At 38.8% G+C, this 12,213-nt stretch overlaps 1 protein-coding gene across 4 annotated transcripts; it reads left to right on the forward strand.

The window, feature by feature from the left end:
* Window positions 1–8,785: 8,785 nt before the first annotated feature.
* LOC145074887 (U-box domain-containing protein 62-like) lies at window positions 8,786–11,228 on the forward strand. Of its 4 annotated transcripts, none has more exons than XM_079021213.1 (8): window positions 8,786–9,491; window positions 9,567–9,870; window positions 9,964–10,045; window positions 10,132–10,189; window positions 10,356–10,444; window positions 10,551–10,646; window positions 10,741–10,822; window positions 10,911–11,228. In XM_079021213.1, the coding sequence occupies exons 1-7, from the start codon at window positions 9,011–9,013 to the stop codon at window positions 10,813–10,815; spliced, it is 1,185 nt and encodes a 394-aa protein (XP_078877339.1). In that variant the 5' UTR covers window positions 8,786–9,010; the 3' UTR covers window positions 10,816–10,822; window positions 10,911–11,228. The 4 variants fall into 4 exon arrangements, with proteins under 4 accessions (XP_078877339.1, XP_078877340.1, XP_078877341.1 ...); XM_079021214.1 differs by having other exon boundaries at window positions 10,940–11,228; XM_079021215.1 differs by having other exon boundaries at window positions 10,752–10,822; window positions 10,940–11,228.
* Window positions 11,229–12,213: the final 985 nt, after the last annotated feature.

The raw sequence follows: 12,213 nt of genomic DNA on the forward strand, positions 1-12,213 counted from the left end.
AAACTGAGTGGGTCAGGTTGGGAAACCTGGTGAGTACATAGGGTTTTCAACCCACAATAATATAATTATTATTTTTAAACATCAAACAATCAACCCAATTACCCATTCCCGTTATCCTCACATTACGTCCCTAAAACATCTAACACAAGGGACCTAGTCAAAGGACTATCATTGGGATGGAGTATATCTGGTGAGCACACAGTTCACACAGTTCGAATAAACACACAGTTCGAACAAACACACAGTTCGGTTAAACACACAGTTCGAATAAACACCTACTAGTTGCGAGCCTGCTAGTGTTCCACTGGACTGTCTAGAATAGTCCGTGGTCGTCATCTATACTCCGCTAGATGACTAGATCATCAAGAACATCTATAACGAGGCATCTCATTATTTCATTTTATCACACAGCAACTAATACATCTACCCATGTTTTACCCAACACATTTTGTAGATATAAAATACATATACAGTTTAAATCATTGAAAACATGTATAAAACGTTCATCCAGCATAGATAGCAAGTATACAGATAATATACACACACAACACGTAATTTATATAAAATACTTCATATCTATGTGTAAGCTGAAAGTAACTATGCACTCACCTGAGTAGGTGGTGACTCAACACTCGAACAGCGCTTCGATACTCTCAAAACAATTTCCTTCGAGAAAACCTAGTACCAATACTACTAGGGTTTAGTCTAACGATAACCGCGACAAACTAATAGTCTAGCTATTATTATTATTATATAAGCGTTAAATAACACTCAATATAACTCATAATAATAGTCCAAATACTCATTATAAGTTCCTGATAATGTTACTATATTAAAACATAAGCTATACTAAAGATAGCGTAGGCATAGCTCACTTACAGCGAGTTTTTCGCAAAACCGGGCTTCGCTGGAGCAGCGTTTCCGAGCCGAAAGGCTCTTTTCTCGGAGCCGTCGGGCGCTCCGGGGCTTCCGCCTCGTGCTAGGAAGTTACCCTAGGCTTTAGGGGGTTAGGGAGGCTTAGAGAGAGAGTTTAGAGAGAGAAAGAGAAGTTGGAAGGTGTGAGAATGAATGGAACCTGGCACCTCTATTTATAGGGGAGAAATATGATGGACTCGTCGATTCTGAGTCATGACTCGTCGAGTTGGTCCATGTGGTGGCCTTCTGGTGGTGCCACGTGTCCAATTCTGGTGGTGCCACGTCACCCCCTATCGCGTATCAGCCCTCAAACTTAGAAAAATCATAACTTTCGCATACGAACTCCGTTTTCGACGTTCTTTATATCCACGCGTAGGTAAAATCAAGATCTACAACTTTCATTTAGACTCCGTCGGCTAATTATCGACCGATCTCAAATTTAACTGTAGGAGGCGTTTAGACTGTTAAATGACCGCGAAGAATTCGTAACTCCTTCATACGAACTCCGTTTTCGTCCATCTTTTTACCGTTGAGTTCCTATTAATGAGATATTCAACTCTCATTTAGGTCGCGTAAGCCAAAAACCGCTCGAACTAAAATTCGAGTTTCGGGTCGTGCACTGCTAAGCTGAATCTTAGAAAAATCATAACTTCCTCATACGAAGTCAGATTTGGGCGTTCTTTTTATCGACGCTCTTAGTTTAACATATTCTACAACTTTTGTTTAGATTGCTAAAGCTAAATCTCGCTCTATCGTAAATTCACTATTTACGCTTCCCGGTGCCGTGCCGGTTTTGCCGTAAAACTTCGACGGGCCATAACTTCTTCGTTATAACTCGGATTTCGGCGTTCTTTATATGTACGGAAACCTTGTGACATAGTCTACAACTTGGTTAAGATTATTTATTCTAAATAATCTTTTGTCGAAAAGTCGTTTTCGATCCCTATTGCCTCTAAATTGACTAGCCCGGATTTGCGGGCGTTACAGTCCTCCAGGTACAGATCAAACGAACCCCATGAAGAACCTGAAATACAGCTGAAAGACCTTTGACCTTCCCATAATAACCACTTATAAAGAATAGGCAACTACTGATTTACGATCCAAACAAACACACCTGCAAGTAACCCATATGACAATACGACAACTGAATTCCCATCTCCCAAGAATATAGCCCATGCTCACATCACTAAGACACTCGATCCACATCAGACCACTTGCGCACACCAGTGCTGACATGCCGTCGCCAACCACCGCGACCAACAGACCTCATGCTGAGAATCCAACCTAACTTGGGAGGTCAAAAGCCTGCTCACTCCCTCTGACTTGAAAAAAATGAAGGCAAAAATCCCTACTACAGATAACGACAACCCAAACCGACAATCCGCCACTTAAATCCCAAATGCAATTCCAAATTGATCATGACGAACACTTCCTCCCCATGTCTTGAGGGTCGAGGCACGACCTCTAACAAAACCATCAAGACTTCCAATCAACATACTTACCCGGGTTTGAACCATTCGACCCACATCAATATCGCCACATGGGCTTGAACAACACAAAACCCATCATCGCCTGAGCAGCCCAAGCCAAAAGATCAACAGATACTGAACCATTGCCTCGAACCATGGTATTCGACCATGCTATCTTTCTTGACCAGCCCTTAGATTCCACGAAAGCTTCCTTGAATCAAGTATGGATCGTGTGCTTTCATTAGTACGGTCCCAATACTACCTTCCACGCCTATCCATACTTTCCTCAAGAATTATCTCGGTTCCTCTATGACCCGGTCATAACATTCATGAATACTATTCAACAGCGAAACAACCGCACTAAAGGGCTCCTTAAGCTATCCTAGGATTCCACACTTCTCTATCATCAGCTGCTGAAGAGCCCCTCACAATGTCAATTAGCCATTCCATGAATACAATCACATGCTGTAAAGCTTAAATAATCCTTTGAGTAACAAACTCATCCCTACAACGGTTGGATCAGACAAGAGTTGTGCAGCAGGGTCAAATCCGTTACTCTGAGATTATCCAACCTTTTCTACATGTGACTTGACATATTCACTTAGTGGATAACTCACATTACTCATGAGTTCCACAAAGCACAAAGCAAGCAACATTCGTGTAGAGGAGCCGATTGACACTAAAATGTGATAAGATCGGACATATTCTCCTACGAAATCCTCGATCTCAGGCTCACAACATCTCGCGCGCATCTTCGCCCTGCCCTCACTCTCTCAAGAGTGGCTAATAATTCCTTATGCCGACCCACTATGAACCGCACCCAACCGTCACACCCCCAAACCGGAATGGCGGAAACGTTCGGGGTGGTTGATGTCATGCGTAGTATCACAATAGTTGTATCATAGCAAGCATAGTAAACACAACCAAACATTGAATACATACTTGCATCCATGAAGTGTTCTAGGTCCCCACTAAGTTGTAGTACACGTTTAGGGTCTTAGAAATGAGTTTATGGTCTTAGGGTGTGTGTGTGGTCGCATACGGGGGTGTGCTGCCGCACAAGGGTGTGTGTGGTCGTACACAGGTGTGTGTGGTCGTACACCCTACATGATGATGTCCAAAAAGCCAATTCTAAGGTGTAGCAAGGCTAGGTTCATGTCCAACTCGAATATTGAAGTCCAACTCTCACTTTGGAGGGTCTTTTAGGAGTGTGAGGCCACCTTATGTGGGTGTGTGGCCGCACTCCTTCAAATAGATGAAGAACATGACGGGACTCAATGATTCTAGGCTTAGATTAAGTGGTTTTTCAAGCACAACAAGCTAAGAGATGAATTACTCACGATTTTGAAGCCTTGGGAGGGTTTCTGGTTGAAGAGTCTTGAGAGAAAAGGTGTTGTGTGTTTCTAGGATGTTAAGGGAATGAAAGGAAAGGGGTCTACCCTTTATATAGGGGTGGGTGTGTGGCCATAAGGGGTATGTACACCCGTACACCCATGTGTGTGGCCGCACACTCCTCCGAAAGGGGTGTATGGTCCGATTTCCTCACTATATGACTTGTTGACTTGTTCCTAATCTCGACTTTGGTCATACTCAAGCTTAGAACACTTAAATGAACCCTTACACAACACAAGAAGTCAACAAACACAAGTTTAAAATTGATTGAATCTGACTAAGTGTACAAGATAGAGGTTCCGGGTTGTCACACCAACCCAGAGAAACCACCGCAACCACATCCAATAATGCGACTGACCGGCTAACCCCATACGACTCATCCATGAAACTTCCACCAACCCTACAGCACTCGCGTATGTTATCTATACATAACATTGGACCCTATAGACATTCGAATATCTGATCCAACCCTAATCCCTTCATCAAACAAGAACATGAAGTAAGGTCAAACCAAACATTCTTAGGCTATAAGACCTTAGTTATATATAACCATGATGCATACACTAAGCAACTACTGTAATGATGTCAATTTCATAAAAGAAAGGCCTTAGGCTATCAAGCATCATATAACCAGGCAATTCTATCATGCAATTCTTGAAGATCCCTAGCCTATCACTAGCATGTTGTTCTAACATATCACAATATCAAATAACAATATGGTATTTTGGGGTTTACTTAGTGGCTTCGGCCGATCATACAAATCACATCCTTCTTCAGTATTTTGAAAACCATTTGAAAATCTTTTCCTCATTTCGAGACTGGATTTACAAAAGTGTTCCTCCAATTCACTCAAACCAAGGCTCTGATACCAACTTGTAACATCCCAAAAATCTTATAAAATTTAAACATTTCAAACAACTCTTTTTCTATAGAAGTGTTTACAAAAACCGTGGTTCCTAAAACATTAATTAAAAATCAGAATCTCTTTCAACATAGTTTTCAAAACATTCACATTATCAGAGATTCCCAGAAATCATAAGTCCAAAACACGAGGATGTGTAGTTGTGTACGGTCATGCCTTCACCTTGCCACGATCAACTGTAAGCGCGAAACTTAGTGAGTTCCACCAAAATACCAACACCCAAACAGAAACATATACAAATAACAACATGTATTGGGTCCACACCTAAAAGACTGGATTACCCCTTGAGCCCACAGTATGAGTCTGGCTTGCCTATCAGGCCCACAACTCATATATGGCTTGGTCCCTAGCCCACAACATAAGTATGGCTTGCCCTTAGGCCCAAAAGCTTATGTATGGCTTGCTCCCTCAGTCCTTGGATTGGAATACCAATAAGTAGCCCTCAATACGAGTCTGGCAACTCCAAACACTGAGCCAAAACCTAAAAAAACAAACTTCATTAATACTCATGGCTAATCCAACATAGAGCTCAATAATGGCCCAACCAACCATGCTCACTTTTAACCCAAGCCCATTGGGCCCACTAAGGCATATGTGACACCCCAATTTCACGGCCATAAAAGACCGATTTGTTTATGCTTTGTTTTATAAAATCAGAGTAAATCCTTTTGATTAAAGAGTTGTGGAATTTGTTCCCAAAACAAAATATGATATAATTTATCAAAACGTTTCTCAAAGAGAATGTATTTTCATTAAATAATAAAACCTCAGGATGTCATGTTCCGATACAGACCAAAAGCATAAACAATATAAAATAGACCTTACAACAGTTATTTATAACTACTAATCTATAATCCAAAATCTCTCGTCAGGTCCATCAACTTATACCCTTGTGCCATTACCTGTAATGCAAATAAAACTGAGTGGGTCAGGCTTGGGAGCCTGGTGAGCATATAGGGTTTTCAACCCACAATAATACATTTATTATATTCAATTATCAAACAATCAACCCAAATACTCATTCCCATTATCTCCTTTATTCCTTAAGGATTTACCCTAAGAATCAACTATCATTTATCCATTTATTCCTAAGGATTGACCTAAGGAATTGACACAAAGTCCACCACTGCCAAGGTCCACAAATTACGACCGGTAAACACTTAGTTCAACATACTTAACAAACACCTAGTTCTAACACTCCTAGTGAACAATTAATTCAAAACATCTGGTGAATACTTAGTTCTAAAACACTTAGTGAACACACTCACTTCAACAACACCAAGTGAACACATCTAGTTCAAAAATACTTAATGAACACATTAAGTCCAAAAATACCAAGTGAACACATAGAATTCGGAAATACCTAATGAACACATTGAGTTCAAACACCAAGTGAACACATAGAGTTCAAAAATACCTAATGAACACATTGAGTTCAAACACCAAGTGAACACATATAGTTCAAATATACCTAATGAACACATTGAGTTCAAACACCAAGTGAACACATAGAGTTCAAAAATACCTAATGAACACAATGAGTTCAAAAATACTTATTATTTCGTCTCACATCAACTATTTCATCTACCCATGTTCTACCCAACATATTTGTAGATGCAAACACATATACGGTTTAAATCTTTTAAAACATGTATAAAACATTATTTCAACATCCATCTCAAGTAAACAAACAATGTATAAACACCTAGCACGTACTTCATAGCAAATACTTCATATCTATGCGGTAGAAGAAAGTGAATATACATTCACACATATAACAACAAAATATACACATAACACGTATTTCGTATAAAATACTTCGTATTTATGCGTTAGAAGAAAGTAACCACACACTCACTTGGTTAGACGATGCTCGAACAACACTACAGCTCTAAGAGTAGTATTCTTTGGTGAAACCGGGATCACTTCGCACACTGGGCTTCTCGCGGGCAGAGCTTCAGCTCGGAAACTCTTCTCTTCTCAGGATCTTCGGGCTTCGGGACTTGCTTCGGGTCTCGGGGTTGATACCGGGGCTTTGGGGGTACTTCTTTTCACGTAATTCGAGGTAAAACGGGAGAGAGAGAAGAGAAAATAGCAACCCTAAACGGCTGGCCCTTCAAATCTATTTATAGGGCAGAATCTGCCGTTGCCACGTCGTGGCACCTTTTTCCATGTCGTGGGCTTGATCGTCACTGCATGCGTCATCGCAAGTTGCATCTGGGGGACTCCCGGAGGTGTCAGAAGACTTGCCACGTCGTGGCACTGCTTGCCACGTCGTGGTATCTGACAGTTTTGGGGTTTCGCTCCCCGAACTTCAGAAATTCATAACTTTCGCATACGAACTCCGTTTTCGACGTTCTTTATATCGACGAGTAAGTGAGATTATGCTCTACAACTCTCGTTTAGACTCCATTGGATAATTTTGACTTTATTTTTAATATATTATAAATATATTACTTATATATTATCTTTAGTAGGCCGGGACAGAAAAACTCTGTTCGAAATTCATAACTCCTTCATCTGAACTCCATTTTCGTCTGTCTTTTTATCGTTGGACTAATATCGAAGACATATTTGAATCTCGTTTGGATCACTAAGGATAGATATCTATCTACCTTAAATTCACTATTTACGTCGCGCTGGGTCGTGCCGGTTCTGTCGCGAAACTTCGACATGTCATAACTTTTTCGTTATAACTCGGATTTTGGCGTTCTTTATATGCACGGAAACCTTGTGACATATACTACAACTTGGTTAAGATTAATCCTTCTAAATTATCTTCCATCAAAAAGTCATTTTTGATGCTTATCGTTTCTAAATTGACTAGCCCGGATCTACGGGCGTTACAACATAACTACCAACTAGGCCCTCTAAGGCCTAAATCCAAACAGGACCCACAATGCCCAACTCCAAACTCCTTAGGCCCAAAATGGGAACTTCAATCAGATCAGTCCACACATGGCCCAAAACAGAAAGCCCAAACCCCAAAACTAAGTCCAAGATCAAAAGCCCAAAAGTCCATTGGTGACACGAACGCAGGGCATTCCCATGTGGATCGCTGGACGTTCCCCACTATACCATCCATTGGGACACCAGACCGGAACGCGCGACGTTCCCCAGCCTTACGCACGACGTTCCCGGCTAGAAACAAAAAAAAATGCACAAATGACTTAATAGCTAGAACACAAAAACTTCAAATTTGACGTCATTTGGGGCTCCGCCTCACAATTTGCCAAAACGCAACAAGCTTGGAATCTTTATTAGTTTCAACACGGTAAGCCTCAAGAGCATTCTGTAGCAAAGTATTTTCATTTTCACCATTTCCGACATCATGCATCTCCCCACGAAACACAATGGTAAACCGAGTTATGAGTGTGTGCGTTTCTCCATTTGGCGTAGAGTAGATATTTTCTTCGTGGTTGATGGGCTTTACGGTTGTATATGTCGTCGACTCTACTCCAAAAAGTAGTCGAAGGGTAGTCACGGTGGTGTAGATCTAATGCTACATCAATCCATGCACAAGTGAGTAATATTTCTTCTTCAGTGGACCGAACAATAGCTATTTTTGTGATGAGGTGTAGAAAAGAATGTAAAAATAAGAAAATTAAGAGAATATAATTAAAGAGATTTGAATAGGATGAAGAACGAATAAGGATGAGGGTATTTATAGTTTAAGATTGAGAGTTTAAAATTTGAAATTTTGAAAAAAAAACGGTTATATTTTTGAAATTAGGTAATTTTTGGAAAGAATATAATTTTTGAAAAAAAAGGTTTAAGTAATAAATGGATTAAAAGAAAAAAAAAACTCTCTCTCATTGGTTCACCCTCACCAAGTTGTCGAGTCAAGCTCAGCATGCCAAGGCCTCGGTTGGATGTTCGTCAAGTTCATCGAATGCAAGCCGAATACCACACCCACCAACATTAGATAAATAAATAACATACGTAAGGATCGAAAGGTAGGACATCAATTTTAATTTGTCATTTTATATCCATTTTTCATCATTGAAGTTTTATATTTTATAATGGGTAAAAAGTGCAAAGTTTCAAACTGTGGGCCCATCGGCGTACACATTTTCTAAGTCAAGATCTTCCATCCTACACACAACTTAACATGTTCTTCCTTAATCCCACCCTAATCTCCCAATGTGAAAAGCGCCTAAGAATCTCAATCTATATACAAATCGAGTGATCCTTTTCTAATTCATCCTCAAATTGCGTCCACCATCCTCCCAATCCTTCATCCCAGTTTCAATTACATAATCCTGTAATCCCTGAACATTTCAATCAAAATTAGGTCAGGGTTTTGTTGTTCATGAAAATGGCTTCCGAAGACACTGGTTTAGTTCTATCACATCGTCTCGACAACAAACACCCTCAGCTCCTCTTCCAAGACGACCCCAATTCAAGTTTCCACTGCAACCCACCCAATCAACGGCCCGGTTCTGGACCTGATCGTCCGGCTGCCGGTGCTGCTAACAACAACAACGGCAAAGCCACTCGAGAGCTTACCGGCTTCATCGACCACCAACACCGATATTTTCAACCGGAATCCACAACTGAGTTCCGGCAGAGCATGTACAACCCTGTCTCGGTCGGTATCCAGAACTGGCATGGCGGAAATGGGAGAGCATCCGATTCTCGTAGTGGCGATGGATCGGATGGTAATGAAGATGAAGATGACGTGGAGGGGCTTGTAAATAGCAGCGATAATAAGAACAATAACAGTAGTAATACTAGTGCGCAGAGCAGTGAGAAAGAAGGGAATGCAAAATTGAATCATCTTTCTTCTTTTGGTATGATTTTCAGAAAACATTGTCATGTTAGCTTTAGATTTTCATCTGTGCGTACTCAACTTCTTTGAATGATAGGTTCTAGCAGGGAAGTACCAAAGGCGGGAAGTATTATACCTTCAAGGAACGATCTAAATGATGCAAGACCAAGTTCATGTGACAATCATCATCATCATCATCAAGGACAAACGAATGATTACCCAAATGCTGTTGCAGTTGTGGATCGTGATAGTGATTTATACTATTCGCAGTATCTTCATGGGGCTGAGGGTTCAGGAACAGGGCTCAAAGATATGTTGGTTGAAAATGGTTGTGGGTTTAGTGGAAGAAAGGATAATGAATCAGGGGATTCACTGAGAACAATACTCTCAGACCCTCTAACGTGAGCTTCTTCAAATCCATTTTCATCATTCTAATCAATCAATTATTCCACAATATGTCTTCTATTGTGACTTATGGTTTTTTGTTTGTACAGAGGATCACTTATGGATGATGCTATGATACTCCCTTGTGGGCATTCTTTTGGAAGTGGTGGAATGCAGCATATTATGAAGATTGTAAGTTTCAATTATAAACATTTTTATATAAAAATTTTCATGTTATCAGTTATCTGATTTTCTTATCATACAACACATTTTTTCAGAAGGCATGTTACACTTGTTCACATCCAGTGGTTGAAGGTTCAGTTGCTTCAAATCTATGTAAGAATATTTCAAAACCACTCAATCATCACACATCCTCCTCTATAAGTATTCGATTTCACATTATAATTTGTTAAAATTCACATTTATTGCTTAATTATATAGAAACCAATATTTAGAAAAGCAAGATTTTTCATCAAATGTTGACCAAGATATATGCTTATAGCTCTGAGAGCTGCAGTATCAGCATTTCGTAGGGAAGAAGAATCACAAGTTCACCATTCATCTAAAAGAAGAAGAGAGAGATTAGATCAGGTTTGTCTTTGTCCTTTTTTACTTTGTGGAACTCCATGTTAAAGGGGTAATTTGGTAATTTAGTTTCACAGATATAATAGGAGTAACCTGTATTGTATGGATTCAGGACAGAGTTAATTATGGTGATTCAATGTTCATGGACACACCACGAGGCAAAGGTCTTCAATTCCCATTTTCTGTTGCTGATCGTGTTATTATCAAGGTTCTTATATTTTTATTTTTATTTTTATAAACTTCCATTTTAGATGCATAAATGTCTTTTTTTTTTTTTTAATTTATTTATTAAATTTAAGAAGAATGAAAACAGGGCAACAAGAGGACTCCAGAACGTTTTGTTGGCTGTGAGGCTGTTGTCACAACTCAATGCTTGAATGGATGGTTAGTTTATTTATTTATTATTATTTTTTTAATATAGAATCTTTATATGCACAATTAAATATTATGTTTTTATGTATTTTGTTCTAAGGTATGTGGTGAAAACGTTGGATAATGCAGAGAGCATTAAAGTCCAATATCGGTCATTAGCTAAGGTTTCTGATAATTCATCATCACAGCAAACTTCAAGTAAGATAACACCCAATTGGCTCTAAACCCATGTGGCATCTTTAAATGTATCATGTTTCAAATGTATGTGTGTGTGTTCTAAAGATAATTGTGTAGCAAGTTTTGCATATGTGACTGATTCTTATACGCAAAAGAAGCATATACGTAGTAGTGTACATGTGTTGTAAATTGTAGAATATTTCCACACCAAAACTTGATGAAAGAAAAATGGGGTTTATTATATATTGTCTTATGCAATGGCTTGGGATTATGAGCTAATTAATCAATTTGTAGTCATGTTTGGATGACAATATAATTCCAATGGAAGGATAGTGTGAAATTGTCATCTTTATTTTTTGTGTGATGGAAAATAAGGGAATATGTTTATATATATATATATATATATATATATATATATATATATATATATATATATATATATATATATATATATATATATATATATATATATATATATATATATATATATATATATATATATATATATATATATATATATATCGAGGAAATGGTACATGAATACAAGTGGTAAGTGGTAACACAAAGATTTGACTAAAGAAAAATACAAAAAGTACACATCTACCCGTTTCAAAATAGGACAAACAATGATAATTTGAAAAAGATAAAAGACAAAATTGCAAAAATGGTCCTTGTGATTGACAAATTTATATGTTTTTGGTCCAAAACGAAATGTTGGTACACCATTGGTCCAAAATTGGATCTTTTTATTGTTTTTGGTACCTATACACTTAAAATGACAGTTATGCCCTTATAATTTACATTTTTTATTTTCTTTAATCATTGAAATACATAAACTAATTTAATTTATATATATTTTTAACATAAAACTAAAATATAAAAACAAATAACTCATTCCCCACTCTTATCTTAAAGAAACCCTTCATCATCGGCTCCACCCTCATCACCGATAATTGGAACCACCATCATCAGCAACTATTGTCGCCGGAGTTCACCTAGATCGCAACCACCACCACCTTTTCCAAAGACGTGGTTGCTAGACTCACCACCCCACTACCACCACCAGTCGCCAACATCGATATCACCATAAACTATCACACTCCACTGATATATTCATACATTGGGGAAGGAGTGATGAACTGGGTCAATAGAGACAGCGGGGGAATTTAAACCCAAATCGAATCACCCACCAAACATGGAGCCTTCGGTGATGGGAGATCGATTGT

This window comes from Lactuca serriola, chromosome 9 (assembly GCF_051521515.1).
Source record: "Lactuca serriola cultivar US96UC23 chromosome 9, Lser_US96UC23_V15, whole genome shotgun sequence".
In the NCBI taxonomy this organism is placed as follows: domain Eukaryota; kingdom Viridiplantae; phylum Streptophyta; class Magnoliopsida; order Asterales; family Asteraceae; genus Lactuca; species Lactuca serriola.